The 24,143-nt window shown below is 42.2% G+C and overlaps 2 protein-coding genes across 5 annotated transcripts in view; one reads left to right on the top strand and one right to left on the bottom strand.

Annotated features, from left to right (window-relative positions):
* DCAF5 (DDB1 and CUL4 associated factor 5) overlaps nucleotides 1-2,429 on the bottom strand; it is a 104,974-nt gene extending 102,545 nt beyond the window's left edge. Inside the window, exons 1-2 of one of the 4 annotated variants that reach the window (XM_067028270.1) lie at nucleotides 2,371-2,429; nucleotides 2,040-2,160 (exon numbers count right to left, since the gene is read on the bottom strand). Coding sequence is in view for 2 of the 4 variants with exons in the window: in XM_059056747.2 (XP_058912730.1) it covers nucleotides 2,040-2,253 (214 nt within the window). In the remaining 2 variants the exon portion in view is untranslated. Of the gene's footprint in view, nucleotides 1-1,158; nucleotides 1,596-2,039; nucleotides 2,314-2,370 lie in introns of those variants that run through there. The other 3 variants (XM_059056747.2, XM_067028271.1, XM_067028269.1) reach the window with 3 other exon arrangements.
* A 68-nt stretch (nucleotides 2,430-2,497) lies between these two features.
* Nucleotides 2,498-24,143, top strand: part of EXD2 (exonuclease 3'-5' domain containing 2) — an 85,799-nt gene continuing 64,153 nt past the window's right edge. The window contains exon 1 of the mRNA XM_059056763.2: nucleotides 2,498-3,005. The gene's annotated coding sequence lies outside the window, so the exon portion shown is untranslated. The remainder of the gene's footprint in view (nucleotides 3,006-24,143) is intronic.

Here is a 24,143-nt window from a genome sequence, read left to right as displayed (position 1 = left end):
CAGGGAGATCAGCTCGGTGCTTTGTGACCACCTAGAAGGGTGGGATAGGGAGGGTGGGAGGGAGATGCAAGAGCGAGGAGACACAGGGATATATGTATAGTTGATTCACTTTGTTATAAAGCAGAAACTAACACAACATTGTAAAGCAATTATACTCCAATAAAGATATTTAAAATAAATAAATAAAAAGCGTGTTAAATTGAGCAATGTATGACCGCATTTATGATTTAATCAACACGATTAGCTCAGTCTGTAATAGCACCCCCCAAATTCCCTCACCCTGTAGCGTGCATTTACTTGTGTCTGGGAACATGTCTGTTGGAATACATCGGTCTGGGAAGGAGACAGGAGTATGATGAATACAGAAGTAGCAGCAGGGGAAAAAACTGGGAGCTCTGTAAAGAGCTCTTCCCCCATCTTTGCCCCTGGAATTTTTGGCCCTGTGGGGGAAGGAGGCTTTTGTTTGGGGTATGCCTCGAAGTGGAATATCAGATTTCTTCAGGAGATGATCTAGGACCAAAATCTACCTAGTCAAAGAGAAAACGATCTGAAGTGGAAAAGTCAAGTCAGTCCTGGAGAAACCCCAGAAGGTTTATCATGAAATGATCACAAGTCTTATCTGTTACCCCCAAATTGGACTGCACGCCCCATGTCACTTCCGAATGTTACTCGCGAAGAAGACGGATGCTTTGCCATGATCCCAAAAGTTTCTGGCGAGCTGCCCACTGACGTAAATTAGAAAACCATTCGGGGACCGGCCTGGGTGAAGCGAAGCGCCACGTCCAGCGCTGGGCTCCCCCTTCCTCCCTCTCGATATAGGAAAAGGGACGGGGTAGGGAGGGCAGAAGGCGAGCGGGAACGCCAGATCAGCCGTCTTCGCCCTCCTCCCCCGAGCCGGGTTTCGGGAAGGCGCCCCCAGCGTAACCCATCCCCACTCGCCAGCCGTGGGCCCGCGACCCCCGTGATGAGGGCGGCGGCGGCGAGCGCCCCCACGGGCGGCAGGCGCACCTCCCCCGGAGCAGCTATCGCCGCCACCCGCCCGGCCCCGGCCTCCCCGGGAGCAATAGGCTATCGATTCAGCTGCCTGTCGCTAGGAGCCCCGGGAGAGCGAGGCCTACACCGCCCGGCCGGAGCGCCGGCCTCGATTTCGCCACTTACCCAACACCGGAGGGGGAGCCGGGGGCAACCAAGCCCAGCTGGGCGGGAGGAGGAGGAGCGGAGACCACCTGCAACGGCAGGCGCGGGGAAAGGGGGTGCGGGCTCGGGGCTCCAGCCAACAAGTCTCCCGGGGTCGTCCACTCCCCCACCCCCTGCCTCGCAAGTTGCGCATTCAAGTTCAGGCCGGTGCCCCTTGGCCTCCAGAGCCCTCGGCACTCCCAAAGCCATAAGAAAAACAAGACACGGAAGAGGCCACCCCAGGACCCGAGGAGATGGCGCTGGGCCCCTGAGGGCGACGAGGGGGCGGCCCAAGGGGACCCGCTCGTCACCTCCCCTCCGTTCACCCGGAGTCGCAGCCCCGACCCCTCCGGCGGCCGGCCCTGTCACAGCCCGGCCCCCGGCCTCAAGGGCCCTTCCCGGGACTCCGGAGACAGGGGCTCGAGCTTCCCCCCGCCGCCCCCGGCATCCGGCGTGCCTCGGCCTCCTCCCCCACCAAAGCGCTCAAATGCCCCCAGCACCTTTTAAAGTACGCGGAGGAAGAGTTTCCCATCAAACTTTGTCAAGCGGTAACCTCGCCCCCCTCCCCGACCCGCACTTCCACCGCAGTCATCAGGAGAGATCACTTTACACTTGGGATAAAGCGAATTAAGGACCTGTCAACCATTTTAGGTCTTTTTTATAGAAGACATCCTCTCCTACCCCTCTCTCCCTCCCTCCCCCGCCAGGGTTTTAATTTGACACCCACCTTCCCACCTCCGAAGGGGGGGGTTGAAGAGGGAGGGGGTGGGGACGGAGGGCAGGAGGAGGGTGGCGAGGGAAAACGGAAAGGGGAGGTTGGAAGGGGGCCGGGAGGCGCGGGGAGGGGAAGGGGGTTGATTTACCTGAGACCAGCCACTGGCCTCCATTGTTGGAGAATTCAATGGCATTGACACAGCCGAAGTGGCCCAGGAGGTCCTTCTTGTAGAGGTTTCTGCAGCCTCGCAGGCGTCTCCTCTGAAAGTCCTGAGTGAGCAGGGGGTCCCCATGCAAGCCCCGCTGGGACAAGAAGCCCACCACTGACCTCATGCTGCCCCCCAGGCCAGCTCTCCTCTTCATGCTGGAACCGCCGCCGCCGCCGCTCGCGCCGCCGCCCCTCCCTCGGCCTCACGCGCGGCCGGCGCTCTCCCCCCACCCGACCCTCCCCCCGCGCTGCGATCCGGATGGTTCTTTAACCAGCCATAGCAGACGGAGCGAGGTGTGCAGACACTCGGTGGCGTTCGCGGCTTCCTGACGGTCCCCTCCCTCCCCTTCCCCCTCCCCTAGGCTCCTCCCTCTCCTTCTCCGCCTCCTCCAGCAGCTGATCCTCAGCTGCAGCCGCGCTTCCGCGAAGCGCGCGGCCCTTCCGCCGGCGGCGGCGGGGGCCAGGGAACGCGGGTGGCGGCGGCTCCTCCCACGCCGCGGGCTGAGGGCCGGAAGAACTCGGGCGGCTGGCCTCTAGACTGCGGGCGGCGGCTCGGCTCTCCCGCCGCAGGTCCTCTCCGCGCGAGGACCGGGGTCGCTCTGGGCGGAGGCCGGGCTGCACCCCCTGAGCGGTGCACTCTGTGAAGTTGGAGGCGCGCAACGATCAAAGTGGCCGCGGGGCTGCGGACTCGCCTTCCTCACCCGGAGGCCCGCGGTCCATCGCCTCGGCGAGTGTGCTCCCGGCTCTTTTTTTTTCCGATCCGGAAAATGCAGCCCGAGGTGGGAAAGAGGTGGAGGGAGGACTGCGGGCAGAGGCTCCGGTTGTTTTCCCTCAGTTCGCCTCATCCTTGGGCCTCCTGAGCCCTGTCCAAGGGAAAGAAACCAGGAGTTAGGACTGGACACTCGGGGTAAGGTTGCTTGGGCCCCCCCAAAGAAAGTTTTGACACTACCCCCGCCCCATCGAGTTTCCTTATTTTCCCTTCTTCCAGCCATTCAGTGAAAAAGGCTAAACTGGGTTCCATCGGTTAGATGATGAAGTGGTATATGGGGAAAAAAGGCGGGGGGGATTTTTAACTGAAAAGAAAATTGCCAAAACCGAGTTGAGAAAGCTCAGGTAAGCAGAAAGTACTTCTGTTCATTAGTTCAAGGTACATCTGCAAGACACAAGATGCATTATTCGAAAATAGAGATGTTATTTAATTGGGTGCGGTGAGCCCCTCTTCAAGGCCTTGAGTGTGGAGTTCTGAGGCTGTACAGCTGTTAACCAGCAGCTGCGTTCGAGGCCAGAAGTAGATGCACTTACAGTCGTCTGGGAGCCTCCGCGGTGACCCCATTGAGGAGACAGGGTGTTAAGTGCCTTGGAATATTAATGGAATATTATTTCCCTAAACAGGAAAATGTGTAATACTTTCTTTTAAAAAGTTTAATTCTCAGGATGCTTCATAGTGTTTCTTCATTATAATAGCACCATAAAGATCAGTAGTGGTATACCAGCTTGATTATAACCAACATCTTTTCTTCATAGCAATGTCTTAATGTGTAATTAAACATGTATTTTTGTGATTATATCAGCATATTCCCCCTATAAGTTCTCTGAGAGCAGGGACCATGCCTATTCTGCTCATGGGTATATGGCCAGAGCTAGCACATAATGGAACTGAGTAGCCACTCAAATATTTGTTGAATACATGAATTAAGTCAGGGAAAGGGGAAGAATTAGGAGGGGAAGGTAATGCATCAGTGTCAGATGCATTGGGTTTGAGGTATCTGTGCTTCATTCCAGTGGAGATGATTTCAAAGCCAGTTTCCCATCTCACTGTTTGTTTGCTTGACCTACTCAATCCACACATTCAAAACCAGGGAGCCCTCTGGCTCCTTCCAATTAATAGGACATCATTTATACCTACTTTGTTTTGCCTGGGGTGGGGTGGTGCACAGTAATGATGTGGTTGAAGTGGCCTTTACTGTGGCAATATATGACACCCTCCTCTGCCCTCTCAAGCACATCCTTCTTCTCCACAATTTTAAATATGACTCGCTTTTCCCCAATCCCTGGAATAACTGTCCCATTTATCTCAGCCTAAAAATAGACCAGGATCCGATCACAAGCCAGCCCAATTCTAGGACCTTGCTGGAAACTTCCTTAACTGTTCAGTGACCAGCCAGGACAGAAATGTAGGGACCTCTCAGTCTGTTTATATCCTACTGCTAGTCTGGGCAACTTTTTGTTTGGAGAGTGCAGAAAATCTCTGTTATTCATGTAATTAGAGTTGCCAGATAAAAATGCAGGATGCCCAGTTCTGTATGAATTTTAGATAAACAATGAATACTTTTTTAGCTTAAGTATGTCCCATGTAGTATTTGAATTTTTTTTTTTTTTTTTTTTTTTTTTAATGGTACGTGGGCCTCTCTCACTGTTGTGGCCTCTCCCGTTGCAGAGCACAGGCTCCGGACGCGCAGGCTCAGCGGCCATGGCTCACGGGCCCAGCCGCTCTGCGGCATGTGAGATCTTCCCGGACCGGGGCACGAACCCGTGTCCCCTGCATTGTCAGGCGGACTCTCAACCACTGCGCCACCAGGGAAGCCCCATCATGTATTTTTGTTTGCTAAATCTGGGAACCCTAACTATAATATAACCCAACTTCAGAAGATCAAGCCCCACGATAGCTGTTTGCTTTTATTATGAATTTGACATAGTCCCTTGTGTCATTTATTGCAAATTTAATAAAGTTGTACATAACTATATAACACAAACATTTAACTAACTTCAATGACCATATGAGCTTGGCCTTTTTGATATAAGCATTTATTGTAAAAAAAAAAAAAGCCAATGTACTTAGCTTAAAAATAGCAAATGAAATTGGACTCCTGAGTAATCTCTCCAGTACATAGACTATGTGGAGGAAGAGGGAGAAAAAGTAAAAAATTCATATTTTTCTTACCTAGGCCAAGAAACTTCTGTATATTAACATTCACATTCAGAAAGCCTGGAAACACTGTTTTGAAAATTCATTCTGGAAAAACCAAGATATGGAAATTATTGAACATGGGTAGTCTTACTTAATTGCTCCACCATGAGTTGAATACTGATGAAACATAGAATTGCCAGAAATTCATTTACTCTTTGACTTCTATTTTGCTTGGCCCTGATATAACTAAAGAAAAAGTAAAGAATCTTTAAAAGCACTAGATGCTAAGGAAATGTTCAAACATTAGAAATTGTTTGTTTAAAAAAAAAAAAAAAAAACCTAAGAAAATGCTAAGCCCTTTCTCACACATTTACTAAATTTTAGCATATTAAGGGCTATGTATGGATACTAGCATCTCAGAAATTTTTCACTTCAAAATATTTTCAACTTTAAAATAAAATAAACTACTCATAGATAAGAGATATTAATTTAGACAGCGATCAATGTGTCAAATATATGTATAATTTAACTGTGATGTCATTTAAATTTTAAATGATAATTTATTGGTCATTTCAAACAGACAAGTCAATTTTAATTTGGGGAAAAAAAAGAAATATCTATTTAAATGCAAATTCCTCCAACAAGATCTATAGGACATACATCCATTCTTTTACATGATAATTTAAGGGCTTCCCTGGTGGTGCAGTGGTTAAGAATCCGCCTGCCAATGCAGGGGACAAGGGTTTGAGCCCTGGTCCAGGAAGATCCCACATGCCGTGGAGCAACTAAGCCTGTGCGCCACAACTACTGAGCCTGTGCTCTAGAACCCATGAGCCACAAGTACTGAGCCCTCATGCTGCAACTACTGAAGCCCATGCACCTGGAACCCGTGCTCCACAACGAGAGAAGCCACTGCAATGAGAAGCCCGCCCACCGCAACGAAGAGTAGCCCCCACTTGCCGCAACTAGAGAAAGCCTGCATGCAGCAACTAAGACCCAACGCAGCCTAAAATAAATACATTTTAAAAAATGATAATTTTATTAGATATAATTGATATACCATAAAATTCACGTTTTAAAATTCACAATTCAGTGGCTTTTAGTGTATTCATAAAGTGGTGCAACCATTACCACTATCTAATTTCAGAACATTTTCATTACCCCAAAGAGAAACTCCATTCACATCAGCAGTCGCTCCCCATTCCTCCCTCCTCTTAGCTCCTGGCAACCACTAATCTATTTACTATCTCTGGGTTTGCCTATTCTGGACATTTTATATGGATGGAATCATATAATATGTGGTCTTTGTGTCTGGCCTCATTCATTTAACAGTGCTTTCAAGGTTTATATTTGTTGTAGCATGTGTCAGTACTCTATTTGTTTCTTAGACCAAGTTATATTCAGTTGTATGGGCAATACCACATTTTGTTTCTCCATTCTTCAGTTGATAGGCATTTGGGCTGGTTCCACTTTTTCGCCATTATGAATAATGCTGCTATTAACATTTGTGTACAAATTTTTGTGTGGACATGTTTTCATTTCTCTTGGGTATATATACTTAGTGGAATTGCTGGGTTATACGGTAACTCTATGTTTAAATTTGTGAGGAACTTCCACACTGTTCCAAAGCAACTGACCATTTTACGTTTCCACCAGCAACGTAACATGGTTCCAGTTTTTTCATATCCTTGCCAATGCCTGTTATTGTCTATCTTTTTTTAAAAAACTATAGCCATACAAGTGGGTGAAATGGTTTCCCATTGTGGTTTTGATTTGCAATTCTGTGATGGCCTTTGATGTTGAGCATATTTTCATGTGCTTATTGGCCAGTTGTATATCTTCTTTGGAGAAATGTCTATTCAGATCCTTTGCCCATTTAAAAATTATTTGACCTTTTATTGCTGAGTTGTAAGAGTTCTTTACATACTTTAGACATAAGTCCCTTATCAGATTATAATTTTTATATATGTTTTCTCATATTGTGAGTTGTCTTTTCATTTTCTTGATTGTATCCTTTGAATCACAAAAGTTTAAAAATTTTGTTAAGGTCTAATTACGTATTTTTTCTTTTGTTACTTGTACTTTTGGTGCCATATCTGAGAAACCTACCTAATCCAAAGTTACAAAGATTTACTCCTATACTACTTCTAAGAGCTTTATAGTCTTAACTCTTACATTTAGGTCTATGATCCATTTTGAGTTAATTTTTGTATATAGTGTGAGCTAAGGGTCCAACTTTATTCCTTTGCATGTGGACATCTAATCATCCCAACAGCATTTTTTAAAAAGACTGTTCTTTCCTTCATTGAATTGCTAGTGTATGGGCTTCCCTGGTGGCGCAGTGGTTAAGAATCTACCTGTCAATGCAAGGAACACGGGTTAGAGCCCTGGTCTGGGAAGATACCACATGCCGCGGAACAACTAAGCCCGTGCGCCACAATACAGAGCCCGCGTACCACAACTACTGAAGCCCGCGTGCCTAGAGCCCATGCTCTGCAACAAGAGAAGCCACCGCAATGAGAAGCCCGTGCACCACAACAAAGAGTAGCCCGTGCTCGCTGCAACTAGAGAAAGCCCATGCACAGCAACAAAGACCCAATGTAGCCAAAAATAAATAAATTAATTAATTTTTAAAAATTGCTAGTGTATAGATACACAATAGATTTTTGTATATTGACCTTGTGTCCTGCAAATTTACTTAACTCATTTATTAGCTCTAATTAGTAGGTAGGTTTCTTGAAACTTTTACGTACAAAATCATGTCACGAGCTAGTAGAAATACTTTTACATCTTCCTTTTCAATCCACGTTCCATTTCTTTCTTTTTTTTTTTTATCTAATTGCCTTGACTAGAACCTCTAATACAATGTTGAATAGAAGTAGTAAGAGCAGACATCTTGTCTTGTTCCTAATATTAGTCACCATTAAATATTATGTTAGCTGTGGATTTTATGTCATTCTGTTATCAGGTTGCAGAACTTCCTTTTTATTCCTAGTCGTAGAATGTTTTTATCATGAAAGGATGTTGGATTTTGTCAAATGTTTTTTCTTTGTATGCTGAGATGATCATATGGTTTTTGTCCTTTATTAATATGATTTTCATATGTTAAACCAATCTTACATTCCTGAGATAAATTCTACTTGGTCATGGTGTTTAATCGTTTTTATATGTTGCTGGATTCACTTTGCTAGTATTTTGTTGAGGATTTTTGTGACTATATTCATAGAAATGTTTGTTTTCAGTTTTCTTGTGATGTCTTTGGTTTTGGTATCAGGCCTTATAAAATGAGATGGAAGTCCATCAGCTATTTTTTGGAAAAGTTTGTGAAGGATTAGTGCTAATTCTTCTTTAAACATTTGGTAGGATTCACTAGGGAAGTTGCCTGGCCTGGGCTTTTCTTTGTGGGAAGGTTTTGATTACTGATTCAATCTCTTGTTATAGTTCAATGCAGATTTTCTATTTCTTCTTGATTCAGTTTTGGTACTTTGGGTGTTTCTAGGAATTCATATTGCTTATCTAATTTGTTGGCATGCTGATAGTATTTCCTTATAATTCTTTTTATTTCTGTAAAGTTGTAATAGCACCTCTTTCATTCCTGATTTTAGTAATTTGAGTCTTCTCTTTTTTTCTTGGTCAGTCCAGCTGTCTTGTCAATTTTGTTGATATTTTCTTTTTAAAAAAAAAATAAATTTATTTTATTTTATTTATTTTTGGCTGTGTTGGGTCTTTGTTGCTGCACGCGGGCTCTCTCTAGTTGTGGCAAGTGGGGGCTACTCTTCGTTACCATGCGTGGGCTTCTCATTGCGGCAGCTTCTCCTGTTGCAAGCATGGGCACTAGGCACGCTGGCTTCAGTAGTTGTGGCACACGGGCTCAGTAGTTGTGGCTCGCGGGGTCTAGGGCACAGGCTCAATAGTTGTGGCGCACAGGCTTAATTGCTCCACGGCATGTGGGATCTTCCTGGACAAGGGCTCAAACCTGTGTCCCCTGCATTGGCAGGCAGATTCTTAACCACTGCGCCACCAGGGAAGTCCCTGTTGATATTTTCAAAGAACAAACTTCGGGTTTTTGTTTATTCTCTCTATTGTTTTTTGCTTCTCTATTTTATTTATTTCTGCTCTAGTCTTTATTATTTCCTTCCTTCTGCTTGCTTTGGGTTTAGTCTTCTTTTTCTAATTTCTTAAATTGGAAGGTTATGTTACTGATTTGAAATCTTTTAAATATAGATATTCACAGCTATTAATTTCTTTCTAAGCACTGTGTTAGCTGCATCCTATAAGTTTTTGTATGTTGTGTGTTTTCATTCATCTCAAAGTATTTTCTGATTTCCCTTGTGATTTCTCCCATTAGTTAAGAATATATTGTTTAATTTCCACATATTGTGAACTTCCTAAAATTCCTTCTGTTACTAATTTCTAATACCTTTTTTTTTTTTTTTTTGTCCACCATGTGGCTTGCGGGATGTTAGTTCCCTGACCGGGGATGGAACCTGTGCCCCCTGTAACCACTGGACAGCCAGGGAATTCCCTCTAATACATTTTTTAAAAGGGGCATTTTTCACAGGTCTTGGAGTGAGTTTCCAGTCTGTGAAGTAATTGAATTCAGTAATTAAAGTCAGAGTATCACTTGTTACTAGAATTTTCAAATCACAATCCAACTTACTTTCCAGACATTTCATTCAAGTTTTCCATACATAATTCTTTTTTTAAAATTCTTTTTAAAAAATTTTTTTAACATCTTTATTGGAGTATAATTGCTTTACAATGGTGTGTTAGTTTCTGCTTTATAACAAAGTGAATCAGTTATACATATACATATATCCCCATATCTCCTCCCTCTTGCATCTCCCTCCCACCTTCCCTATCCCACCCCTCTAGGTGGACACAAAGCACTGATCTGATCTCCCAAGCTTTGCAGCTGCTTCCCACTAGCTATCTATTTTACATTTTGTAGTGTATGTAAGTCCATGCCACTCTCTCACTTCGTCCCAGCTTACTCTTCCCCCTCCCCATGTCCTCAAGTCCATTCTCTACAAATGTGTCTTTATTCCTGCCCTGTCCCTAGGTTCTTCATAACCTTTTTTTTTTTTTAGATTCCATATATATGTATTAACATACGGTATTTGTTTTTCTCTTTCTGACTTACTTCACTCTGTATGACAGGCTCTAGGTCCATGCACCTCACTACAAATAACTCAATTTCGTTTCTTTTTTTTTTTTTTTTTTTTTTTTTTGCGGCACATGGGCCTCTCACTGTTGTGGCCTCTCCCGCTGCGGAGCACAGGCTCCGGACGCGCAGGCTCAGCGGCCATGGCTCACGGGCCCAGCCGCTCCGCGGCATGTAGGATCTTCCCAGACCGGGGCATGAACCCACGTCCCCCGCATCGGCAGGTGGATTCTCAACCACTGTGCCACCAGGGAAGCCCAATTTCGTTTCTTTTTATGGCTGAGTAATATTCCATTGTATACGTATGCCACATCTTCTTTATCCATTCGTTTGTCGATGGACACTTAGGTTGCTTCCATGTCCTGGCTATCGTAAATAGAGCTGCAATGAACATTTTGGTACATGACTCTTTTTGAATTATGGTTTTCTCAGGGTATATGCCCAGTAGTGGGATTGCTGGGTCATATGGTAGTTCTATTTTTAGTTTTTTAAGGAACCTCCATATTGTTCTCCATAGTGACTGTATCAATTTACATTCACACCAGCAGCCCAAGAGGGTTCCCTTTTCTCCACACCCTCTCCAGCATTTATTGTTTGTAGATTTTTTGCTGATGGCCATTCTGACTGGTGTGAAGTGATACCTCATTGTAGTTTTGATTTGCATTTCTCTAATGATTAGTGATGTTGAGCATTCTTCCATGTGTTTGTTGCCCATCTGTATATCTTCTTTGGAGAAATGTCTATTTAGGTCTTCTGCCCATTTTTGGATTGGGTTGTTTGTTTTTTTGTTATTGAGCTGCATGAGCTGCTTGTAAATATTAGAGATTAATCCTTTGTCAGTTTCCATGCATAATTCTTCGTGATGAATAAAGAAATCCAGTTTGAAATAACCTTTATGGAGTGAAAATGAACAGAAATTCTCAATGGCCAGGATTATTCATTTGATATTTACTCAATGGTATCTTCTGTGCTGTTCTATGCCAACCATCTGGGTTTTGTATGTTTGAAGTTTTCTTGACAAAATCGTCATGAGCCAGCTGTTTTCACTTATTTTTAATTTTAGGTTTCCACATGAATTACCCCTGGTGAGTGGGTTAAAACAGTTATTGTTTATTGCACTGGGTATGTAGTCACATAGCCAAGATTTCTTTTCCAGAGATGGTTCCATGGATATATGATGTTTATTGAGCATCTTCAGTCTGCTAAACACCATTTAGAAAATAAAATTGGGCAATGCCCCTTCCCCAAAATAAAATATAGCGAAGGAGAAGCAAGAAGATTCTTTGATAAAGATGTTAAATGTAAATTGTCACTGTGAGTTCAATGGTAATCGAGGACAGGCTCCTGGAAAATGAAGTGATCACAGCATGTGTTTATAAACTTGTTTCCCCTCCCTTCTGAACAAACCACATGAACTCAAGATGTAAATAGTATCATCAGTGTTCTTGACTATAGATCCCACTTAAGTTGGAGCTGGAAGTATGAGCTTGCTGAAAGATAATCATTATTCAAATCACAAAATGATAAAGCCCATAGGATCTCAGAAATCACCTGGTCAAATCCCTTCACCAATTTTTTTTTAAATTGGCATATAGTTTTTTTACAATGTTGGGTTAGTTTCTACTGTAGAGCGAAGTGAAGTAGAGTTCCCTGTGCTATACAGCAGGTTCTCATTAGTTATCTATTTTATACATATTAGTGTATATATGTCAATCCCAATCTCCCAATTTGTCCCTCCCCTTTCCCCCCTTTGTGTCCATACATTTGTTCTCTACATCTGTGTCTCTATTTCATGGTTTTTTTTTACATTAATTTATTTATATTTTACTTTGGGCTGTGTTGGGTCTTTGTTGCTGTGCATGGGCTTTCTCTAGTTGCCACGAGTCGGGGCTTCTCTTTATTGCAGTGCAGAGGCTTCTTATTGCGGTGGCTTCTCTTGTTGCAGGGCACAGGCTCTAAGCACGCGGGCTTCAGTAGTTGTGGCATGCGGTATTAGTAGTTGTGGTTCGCGGGCTCTAGAACGCAGGCTCAGCAGTTGTGGCACACGGGCTTAACTGCTCCGCGGCATGTGGGATCTTCCTGGACCAGGGCTCGAACCTATGTCCCCTGCATTGGCAGGTGGATTCTTAACCACTGTGCCACCAGGGAAGTCCCTCATGGTTTGTTTTGACTACTGTTGAATCTACAGCATCAAGAAGAGGTTCTGGTCACTAGTTGTTAGGTGAACGAATCTTCCTGAAATGTCCCTGCTCAAGACTCTTCTCTGTCATATCAGGTCCAGACTCCTTTATCTGCCTATCAAGTCCCTCCATGATTTGTCTCCACCATATCTATAATTATATTTCCTGTTACTCCTCACCACACATCCACCAAGTAGGCTGGTAGCCCATTCTTCCCTGCATACCTATATGCTCACACTACTCTACCAAATTCTATACATATTTTGAGGTCCACTTCATCCATTCAAATTCTATATATACTTTGAGGTCCTCTTCTTCCACAAGCCTCTTTTCTAACAATTTTAGGCCACATTAGTTTTCCTTTCCTAAGATTCCTGTTACAGTTACAGTTAGCATCACAGTTTGCCATTTTAATGTTTAATATTTCTATATGCCTGTGTAGTTTTAAAAAGTACTTCATATACTTTTTTTAGCTTTGTAACAATCCTGTGTGGTTGGACACAAATTATTATTCATTAACTCCAGAAATGTTTTTGAGCATTTACAACGTACCAATGCCCTAGGAAGACACAAAGAATATAATAATGGGTAAAAAAAGAAGACCCTGACCAATGTTCATAGTACTTATGAGACAGAGACAGACTTTAATCAAATAATCATGCAGTAAATGTAAGACTACAATACTAACAATTGCTAACATTTACATTTATTGACCATTTATTATGTGGCTGGCACTATTCCAAGTCCTTTACAGATATTAACTCATGTTATATTCTCAACCACCCTATGAAGAAAGTATTATTATTCTATGTTACACATGAGGAAAATTATAGTTATGGTACATAAAAGTGTGTGGTAACTCAGTTTCCATATATAACAAATTCTTATTGGTAGAGCCTTTAGATCAGTGACTGATGTGTAGTAAACATGTCTGAGTATTAGCTATTATGATGATGATGGTGAGAGATTAAAATGGGAGAATCCTATTAGAGACATTAAGGGGAGCTATGATCTGAAGGAAAGGCAGGTGTGAATGTGGTCAAGTGGGCAGTTGGGTGGCCATGTTCCAAGCAAAGGCAACAGCACATGCAAAGGCTCTGGGGGCAGAGGGGGTGGAGGGAGACCTAGAAGGCACTCATTATGGCTGAAGCACAGCTGGAATAGAACATGATATCAGATGAGGATGCAGCCTAGATTCTGCAGGGGCCTGGCCACGTTGAAGATTTAGTCTTTAAGAGTCACTGAAGGGTTTTTAACAGGGGCTTATATGATCAGATATGCATTTTATAAGATTATTTTGGCTACTATAAGGAGAAAGGATTAGAAGGGGCTGAGAGCGGATTAGAGTAGATGATTAGGAAGATTTTACAGGAGTACACAAGGACAGAAGATGGTAGCTTAGACAAATCTAGTGAAAGTAGAGTTAGAAGTAAATGGATCTAATATAAAAAGATAGAATTTGGTGATGGATTGGAGAGATTAGGGTTTGAGGGACAAGACATCAGGGCCTAGGTTTTTGTATTACTGTTCATTGAAATAAAACTCCTGGAAAAGGCTAAGTTTTGAGGGAGAAAATCATGAGTTCAGTTATATATACATTGAATTTGAGATGCCTCTGAGACTTCCAAGAAGAATTGATAAGTAACCTGAGTTCAGATGCATGGTCAAGGCAGAGGTCATTGATAAAGAGGTGGTGGTAAAGTCCTAGGCATGGACAAGAATATTCAGAAGTTTTAACTGGAAAGAAAAGAAAAGAAGGCCTAGAACCGAGCTTTGAGAGATGCTTGGGGTTAATGCATGGATAGAGGAGGATATACTTACAAGGAGTCAGAAGAAGTGGTCAGAAGGATAAGAAAAAAACTGGGAGAGTACTGTCATGGAAGCTGGAAAAGAGAGCATTTCAAGAAGGGAGAGTGCTCAAATTGTGTCAATTATTGTTGGAAAGTCAATAAGATGACTGAAAAATGTTGGATTTGTTGACACTAAGATTTTATCAGTGAGACATAAGTGATCTCAATCAGAAGTCCTTCATGGGTGTGATAACACAGGACCCCAGAGGAGAACTGGCTGAACAGTGAGTGGAAGGAAAGGAAATGAAGGCAGTTAGAGGAGTAGATAGAAGGGAAGCTAAGATCCAGGAAGGATTTTGTTTTGTTTTCTTTAACAGAAAAAAAAAAAAGAGAGAATGTTTAAAACCATTGAGAAGGATCCTATTCAGAGGGAAAAAAAATTGAAAAAGATATATAGATGAAACCAGACTGTATAGTCCACAGGGAAGTGTTCTGAGAAGGCAGGGTTGAGCGAATCCAAAACACAGGAAAAGAATTTGGCCCTAATTAGGAGGAAAGACAGCTCCTCCATTAAAACAGGAGGGAAAGAAAACAGGATGGGTACTGGTGAAAGTAGTGTTTAGTACTAAGTACGTGTTTAGTACTAAGAAGGTGGAGAATGGGATAGTTTCTATTTTTTCAGGAAAGTCAATTGAACTTCCACTGGACAGAATTTATTTTGCCTTGTTATCATTTAAATACAGTTTACATAAGTTGTAAAATACCTCAAAAGCAATAAAAAGCTAGAATCAGATAACGTGGAAATGTCTGCTCTGAAGAATGCATAGTTTTCCATTGGAAACACCAGTTATATTTTTTGCTTCTTCCAAATTTCAGTACACCTCTCATCCCAGAGGTATGTGGAACCTGAGCGTATAAACAGCACCATTTGGGTGGGGCAACAGGAAAATAGTGTCCACAAGGGAGAGTCAGATTTTAATAAAGATAAGAAATTGAAGAAAAAGCTTGACAATGCAGGGGCTTTTGCAGGCTGTGGATAATAAGTTCTAGAGGGTACAGGGGAAGAGTTTGGAAGGTAGGGTGAGGATGAGAGAAAGGCAAAGTTGTAGAGAGTAATATAGGCATAATAATACATTAGCACTTTGGTTCTCAGCGGGGGGGGGGGAGGGAGTTGCCCTCCCACCCTAAGGTTGTCAGATAAAACACCAGAAGCCAATTAATTTTTTTTTCTTTTTTCTTTTTTGGCTGCTTTGGGTCTTCGTTGCTGCGCGCAGGCTTTCTCTAGTTACAGTGGATGGGCTTCTCATTGCGGTGGCTTCTCTTGTTGCGGAGCACGGGCTCTAGGCACGCGGGCTTCAGTAGTTGTAGCTCGCAGGCTCAGTAGTTGTGGCGCACGGGCTTCGTTGCTCCGTGGCATGTGGGATCTTCCCAGACCAGGGCTCCAACCCATGTCCCCTGCATTGGCAGGCGGATTCTTAACCACTGCACCACCAGGGAAGCCCGAAGCCAGTTAATTTTTGAATTTCAGATAAATAAAGAATAGGTGATGAAAATATATATGTCCTGTTGTTTTTGTTTTTGTTTTGGTTTTGGTTCGTGGGCCTCTCACTGTTGTGGCCTCTCCCGTTGCGGAGCACAGGCTCTGGACGTGCAGGTTCAGCGGCCATGGCTCACAGGCCCAGCCGCTCCGCGGCATGTGGGATCTTCCCGGACCGGGGCACGAACCCGCGTCCCCTGCATTGGCAGGAGAACTCTCAACCACTGCGCCACCAGAGAAGCCCCTGTTTTTGTTTTTATTTTGCTTTTTTGTTTTGCTAAATCTAGTATACCTCTACCTAAGTTGAGAACTCCCTCCATTTCAGGCCTCCTCTTGGAGGCCTCTTATCACTCCTCTTATCCAAGCACAGTGCTTTCACTGTGCAGTAGAACCATCCCATGTCACCTCCTCACATACTTTGTTCAATTAATTATCCTTTCTCCTATATATTAACCAAACCATCCAATTCTGTTGGCTTTTCCCCCTAAGTTGACAAATATGTTCGTGTCTCCCAACATTGAAAAAAATTTTTAAACTTAGGTAATAAGTTAAAATCTATATTTATGCTCTCCCCAAATGTCTGAGAGGAAACCATGAATAACAGTTTTGTTTAGTATTTATAACTCTACCTCATTGTTTAAAATTCCTGCATAACATAATGTTGCATAGTCAACAAATATCTCTTGCATGTCTACATTGTTCTATGTACTGAGGGTATAGCAGTGAAGAAGCGGGATAATATTCCCTGCCCTTCAAGAGCTTACTTTCTAAAGGGAGTGGAGCACAGAAAGTCAATAAGGTAAACAAGTAAATATATATAATACGTTAAAAGATGATAACTACTTTGAGGTTTGAATAGGGTGGAAAGAGAAAGCATTGCTGAGAAAAATGACATTTGAATAAAGATTAAAAGGTCAAGGAGAAGCCCTCAGGGATATCTGGGGAAAGAGCCTTCTAAGCACAGAAAATAGCAAATGCAAATATCCTGAGGCAGGAAGAATGCTTGCCATGGAGTTATAGTTACAGTGTCTATATATAGGCAATGTTATTTACTTCTCATATTTAGTCCAAGGTCCTATCTGCATATATTGAAACCAAAAGACTAAATTGTAGGGAATTCCCTGGCAGTCCAGTGGTTAGGACTCTGTGCTTTTCACTGCCGAGGGCAATGCGGCGCGCCAAAAAAAAAAAAAAAAAAAAAGACTAAATCGTAAAGTTAACAGCCATCAGCATTCCTTATGTAAAATAATAAGGGAAAATCAGGAGAGAGATTCTTTTTATGTACACACATAAAAAGCTGGAAGAAAATATGCATAGCTATTACTGTGCTCATTTCTGTAAATGGTCACAAGGCCATAATTGACATTTATAAATGTTGTCTTCCACTATCCATTCATTATTTCCTTTCCCTCACCTAGAACCTCTTTTTCTGGCCTGAGTTCTTTACCTGCTGGGATGAACCAAACTTCATTCCTGAAGAATCTAAATGCCCTTCAGGGTCCAGCTTTTTTCTGGTTGCTCTAATTTTCCATTAATCTTTTCTATTAGATGTGGAGGTGCTGAAAAGCTTCCCAGAGAATCTCTTGGGTTACAGAGAAACTTTTGGGTACCTGTGTACCAGAGACCCAATTCCCCCTTGTAATTAGGATCAATCACCTCACCCAGTTGAGCAATCCTTTTTTTTTTTTTGGCTGCGCCCCTTTCGGAATCTTAGTTCCCCAACTGAGGATTGAACCTGGGACCCAGCAGTGAAAGCGTTGAGTCCTAACTGCTGGACCGACAGGGAATTCCCTTGAGTAATCCTTTCTTGGCTGTTGGTTCTGTGACATGAGGAGCCCAAAATGGCTAGGGGGGCATCTAACTTCCCATTCAAAAGAACTGTTATCATGTTTCATGGTAGAAGCATTACTCTGTTGGCTACCAAGACCTCCAAACCAACAGAACTCAAAGTTGCAGACATGGGAAGTAAAAATTCTGGGAGGGGATTATTAGGTGTAAGAATGAGAAAAGCCATTTCTACTTCCAACCCTTGATTTGTGGATACATGCATTCTGGCTGTAGAAGAAATAGCACTATATATTAAAGAATATATTGAATTTTATAAGATGATTCCAGTCTTTCAAGATGCTATCTCCCCACTGGCGAGGGTGCTGAAATCAAGCCATTAGTAGGCTATTCCAGCACTCCATCAGGCCACATCCTTTTGGATAATAAGGTATATGGAAAGATCAATGAATTTCATAGACATGAGCCCATTGCCACACTTCTTTTACAGTGAAATATGCTTCCCATTAGAAGCAACCCTGTATGAAACACCATTACAGTAAATAAGGCATTCTGTTCAAGTGTTAGATAGTGATGCCAGCAAAAGCACCGTATGAGCAGGGAAGACAAATCCATACCCATAATATATGTCTATTCTGGGAAGGACAATTGCTGTTATATAAGGGGTCCAGTGTAATCAACTTGCTACCAGTTGGCTGACTGCTTCCCCTAGGAGTGTCGTATTGAGGGTCCAGTCTAAGTCTTTATCATAGGTGTGTTAGACTTGCTGAGGAGCTTACTTAGGTCAGTCTTATTGAGGGGAAGTTGATGTTGCTGAGTCCACACGACTTGGCCACATTGTACTTGAGCTCATTGAGCAAACACTGTTGTGTCTGGAGAAAGAAATGAAGCGATATTCATATGCTTCCTCTGCCGTGGATGCCCTTTTGTGAGCATTTTTATGAGACACGTATTACATTCTGCTCATCTGAGAGGTCCATTCACATACCTCTTCCCCACACATTTATAATTGTTAGGACTTCCAATATATTGACCTTTTTGTTATTACAAAATGCCCCCTTTTATCTTCTGTAGTACTTTTATCTTAAAATGTTTTATCTGATATTAATACAGCCACTCCACTTTCTTACACTTACTGTTTGCATGTCTTTTTCTATCTATTTACTTTCAAACTATCTGTCTTTATATATATATATATTTATTTATTTATTTATTTATTGCTGTACACGGGCCTCTCACTGTTGTGGCCTCTCCCGTTGAGGAGCACAGGCTCCGGACGCGTAGGCTCAGCTGCCATGGCTCACGCGCCTAGCCACTCTGCGGCATGTGGGATCCCCCCGGACCGGGGCACGAACCCGTGTCCCCTGCATCGGCAGGCGGACTCTCAACCACTGCGCCACCAGGGAAGCCCCGTGGTGATAGATTCTTAAAACTTTTTTTTTTAATCTTAAAGTTTTTATTTTGCCTTCATTCTTAAGGATGTTCTCCCTAGGTATAGAATTATGGGTTGTCAGTGTCTTCTTTTAGCACTTAAAAAATGTCAGTCCACTGTCTTCTGTCCTCCATTGTTTCTGGTGAAAATTAGTAGTTTTTTGATTCATTATTCTCTTGTATGTAATGAGTCATTTTTCTCTTGCTGTTTTCAGGACATGCACTTTTTCTGGTTTTCAGCAGTTTGAATATACTATGCCCAGGCGTGGTTTTCTTTGAATTTACACAGCTTGGGACTTACTGAAATCTTTGGGCCTGTAAATATATGTCCATCCACAAATTTGGGAAATTTTTGATCATTTGATCATTGTACCTTCAAATATTGTTTTCTGTCTCTTTTTCTCTCTCTCCTCTCCTTCTGAGACTCCAGTTTAATATACATTAGATTTTTTAAATGTTTTCTGTGACCTCTGAAGCTCTGCTCATTTTCTTTCCAATGATTTTTCATTTCTGTTTTGCATATTGGATCATTCCTATTAACCTGTCTTCAGGTTAAACTGACTCTTTGGTCAACTTTACTCTGTTGCTACTTTTATCCAGTGAATTTTTTTTAAAAAATATTCATTTATTTATTTTTGGCTGTGTTGGGTCTTTGTTGCTGTGCATGGGCTTTCTCTAGTTGCATTGAGTGGGGGCTACTCTTCGTTGTGGTGCGCAGGCTTCTCATTACAGTGGCTTCTCTTGTTCCAGAGCATGGACTCTAGGTGTGTGGGCTTCAGTAGTTGTGGCACATGGGCTCAGTAGTTGTGGCTCGTGGGTTCTAGAGCACAGGCTCAGTAGCGGTGGCACACAGGCTTAGTTGCTCCACAGCATTACAGTGAATTTTTTATTTCAGAAATTTTTTTTTTAGTTCTGAAATTTCCATTTGGTTCTTTTCTATCATTTCAATTTGTCTGCTGAGGTGTCCTATCCTTCTGTATATTATGGACATTTTTGCCTTATATCATTTAAAATGGCTATAAAATCTGGCTTAAAATCTTTGCTAATTGCAGCAACTGTATCATATTGGTAACGCTCTCTGTTGATTGTCTTTTCTCTTGAGAAGAAGATGTAATACATCATCTTATTTCCTCATATGTCAAGTAATTTTGAATTGCTATGGAGACTAAATTCTATCTAGTCTCTATTAGATGTCTGATAGTTATTTTTTTTAAAGAGTGTCAGTTTTGTTGTGGTGGTGGTTTGTTTTAGCATGCCATTAGGGATGATTCAAACCGCAAACTGTTTTGGGGCTGCAGCACAAATTTCAGTTCAGTTGTTTTATATTTGGTTGGGCTGCTTGCAGTCTGCCCTGAAAATACGCAATTCAGTGGTTTACCAGAAGTTGAACAGTGTTTAAACACAAATCATGTGGCTCCCTCTGTCTAGTTCACTCATTTCTTGGATTCTCCTCTCACTGTCCAGAGTTGGGTCCCTCCAACTCTCTCCTCTGATTTTTCAGAAAGACTGAATTTTCTGTCAGTGTTTTAGCACTCTAAGTAACTCTGGATGAAGCCTGCCTTCAGGTTAAAGACTATTATAAAAGATAGAAAATTCATCCCATGCTATTGCTATCTTGTAGGTGTTGACCTCCTGTCAGAATCTATCTGCTTTTTTTTTCACTCCCAGTGCCTTCAGAGAGCTGGCTTGTGGTGTATTTTGTCTAGAGTCCATGTCTAGTCCAGTACAGGAGCTTACTAGGACATACCATAAGTGGAACTCCAGTAACATTTCAGATTACAGAAAACTTGTGAAGGTAGATTAAAGAGTTCCTATACACCCCATACCCAATTTCCCCTGTTATTAACATCTTAGTACAGTACATTTGTCATAATTAATGAACCAATATCATTACATTATTATTAAAATCGATTCATCAGATTACCTTTGTGTTCCAGGATCTCATCAAGGGATCCACTTTACATTGTTGACATGTCTTCTTACATTCCTCTTGGTGTGACAGTTTCTCAGACTTTTCATTGTTTTTGATGACCTTGGTAGTTTCGAAGAGTACTGGTCAAGTATTCTGTAGAACGTCACTCAACTGGGACTTGTTTGGTGTTTATCTCATGATTAGACTGGGGTTATGTGTTTTTGGCAGAAAGGCCACAGAGGTAAAGTGCATTTTCATCAAATTATATCAAGGGTATTATATGGACTGAATTGTGTCATTCCCTGTCCCCTTTCCCCAAACTCATATGTTGAAGCCCTAAGCCCCAATTTGACTGTTTTGGAGATAGGGCCTATAGGAGGTAATTGAGGTTAAAAGAAGTAATAATGGAGGGGCCCTGATCCAATAGGATTAGTGCCCTTATAAGAAGAGATACCAGAGAGCTCTCTCTCTCCATCATGTGAGGACACAGTGAGAAGGTGGCCATATACAGGTCAGGAAAAGAGGTCTCAGCAGAAACAGAATTGGCTGGCACAGCCTTCAGAACTGTGAGAAAATAGATTTCTGTTCTTTAAACCATCCAGTCTAAGCTGTCTTGTTATGGCAGCCCTAGTTTATTTAGGCAAGTATGTACTGTCAGCATGACTTACTGCCTTGATAACCTGGCTGAGGTAGCATTTGTCAAGTTTCAACACTGTGAAGTGACTCTTTTTTCCTCCTCGTTCCTTGCCGTACTCTTTGGAAGGAAGTCCACACGTTGTCTCTTCACTCACACTGTCTTTGACCTCTGCTACTTCAGGATCCCAACATCTCCACTGCAATCAGGGAACCCATCTCAACTCTAACTTCTCCCTTCGTGAAACCTGTCTATAGAAAACAGTCACCAAATAGTTTACAAGGATACTGGTGCCCATTCACTAATGTATTTCTCAATGCTTTAGAGAAGGGAGTGCCCTATGGGATTTCTCAGGTGAGACAGTGAGGGGGTGGCAGTTCATACATGATAAATCCATTCCAACATTTCTATCTCCTTAAGCCTTTGGATTCCTTCTAAGAATGCCAGGAAGGTTTTGCATCTCAACTTTATTGAATATAGGCCACTACTAAAATGCAGTTTCAGTCAACCAACTGTTAGAGTAATTTCCAGCTGCACAGATAACACATTAAATCTAGAATTGTGATGAGTGCCCACATCAACAATTCAACCAAATCTAATATTACATTCTGTCTTCTTTGTTTATTTCCTTCTTGGAAAGGAGGAATCCATTCTTCCACATATTCTCCAAGTTTCTGCAAATATAAATCAGCAAAGTATTGCAATATTAAGTACAAGTCATTTCTTCCCAGTCAGACCGTGTAAAATGTTGTGATCTGACCCTGGTTATGGATCTAGAGCAGTGGTCCTCAACTGGGGATGATTTTTTCCTCCAAGGGTACATTTGGAAATGTCTGGAAATATTTTTGGTTGTCACAACTCATGCTGGGGAAGCTGCTACTGGATCTAGTGGATAGAGGTCAAGAATGCTGCTAAATATCTTACAATGCACAGGACATCTCCTCACAACAAAGAATTATCCACAGCAATTGAGAAACCCTGATCTACAGCTAACAATGAGTGGTTGGAGTGAAACTTGGGGAAAATAGACATCCTGCAGATGATATAATTACAGGACTTTTAAGCAAGGGATGAAGGGCTGTTTCTACTGGAGAGATTTGGGCATTCTAGAATCTTTACTTTGTTTGTGTTCCTAATGTCCCCATTCCAAGTTTCAGTGTCATACCCTTCCCAAACAATGCTCCATCTTTCACTAGAGTTTTGGCAAGGCTATGAAGTCAACTTCTATTGTAATTCTGAAACCTGCACAATTAAATTTTATGTTTGATTTAGCCTTCAGGTACAAAAACTAAGGGGTTCTTTTAGGGCTGCCATAGAAGCTTTTGTCATGCCTTGAACTGAATGTTTAATGACTTGAACTTTTCATTTCTTTATGTAAGTTATTCAGTGCGTGCAAATAAAGTCACTCCCAACCTACAGTTATAGTCACCATTACCATCAGTCAAATATGGCTCCAAAGCATTTGCGTTAGTGGGCACTTCAACACAAATGACTAAAGGTGATAAACTGATTACTTATGATGTCATTACGTCTCATTTCCCGTTGATGAGTTGCTCAACATTGAGTTTGAATTTAAGGATATGACCATATCAACCCAAAATCCTATATCTGAAAGTCTGTGTCTTAGAACCACTCTTAGACTATTTTCTGTATTAGTCAGGATTCAATAAAGAAACAGAAACTTTAAAAAAAAAAAAGAAAAGAAAAGAAACAGAAACTGCAGCAGTTATCTGAGGAAATTAACACAAAGAGTTATTAGAGCTATCACAGGTGTTGGAGAATTGAAAAGGGAAAGTGACACAGAGAAAGTAGTAACTGCAAGCAGTAGATGGAGAAATAAAAGGTCAAGGTTGGGGTTATTGGGACCAAGCACCTGAAGGAAGGGTCTTAGAGAGGTGGAATCCAGACCCTGAGGAGAACATGCTGCCTTGCACTGACCTTATACTGGTACCTCAATGGCTCAGAGGAGGGACCTGAGTCCCGAGGTCTGTCAGGACTCAGACCGCTGAGGAGGGTGGCTGGCTGGCTGGTACTGGTATCTCTGAGGAATGTGATAAGCCTCCTTCTGGGAATATGGAAATTAGTCCAAAGCTGGAACCAACCGCTGCTGCTGGCATGAAGAACTGTTGCCTGGGTGACACTGATAGAAACAGGAAGTGAACAGGAAGGAGCAGGTCCTTTCTCCCTTATTTCTGTCTCTGATCTCCCACTATTGGCAGAACCTAACGGAGAGCCAGGCTGGCAAAGGAAATATGTGAATTGCAGAGACCTAGCCCAGCACCAAAAGAGAGAGCAGAGGTGGGAGGGTTTGAAGCTGAGGAACAATTTTTTTACAATCAGCATAGTTAGACAACCATTATTAGATTACATACAAAAAGATGAGGGAGAGGAAGGAGCCTAGAACATTTCACAGGTTTCTAGTATTAGTAAACAAATGAATAGTGGAGAAAGAGGTAGAATATATGTGGAGTGGGGAGTAGAGAGGAGGTAGCTTGTAGTGAGTGAAAAAATCTGTTGGGATTGATAAATTTAGTTTGAGAAACCTGGAGTCTAATACAGTATAATTCAAAGTGTAGTCTCTGGATTAGCTAGTATGCAATTTTTAAAAATTGTGGCAAAATACACAAGATAAAATTTATCATTTTAATCATGTTTTAAATTGTGGCAGGTAAATAAATATATAAAATATCTTTAAATTGACCAT

Source organism: Kogia breviceps, chromosome 3 (assembly GCF_026419965.1).
Source record: "Kogia breviceps isolate mKogBre1 chromosome 3, mKogBre1 haplotype 1, whole genome shotgun sequence".
NCBI classification, from domain to species: domain Eukaryota; kingdom Metazoa; phylum Chordata; class Mammalia; order Artiodactyla; family Physeteridae; genus Kogia; species Kogia breviceps.
The sequence above is the reverse complement of the archived record's forward strand: the minus strand, read 5'-3'. Positions and strand labels throughout refer to the sequence as shown.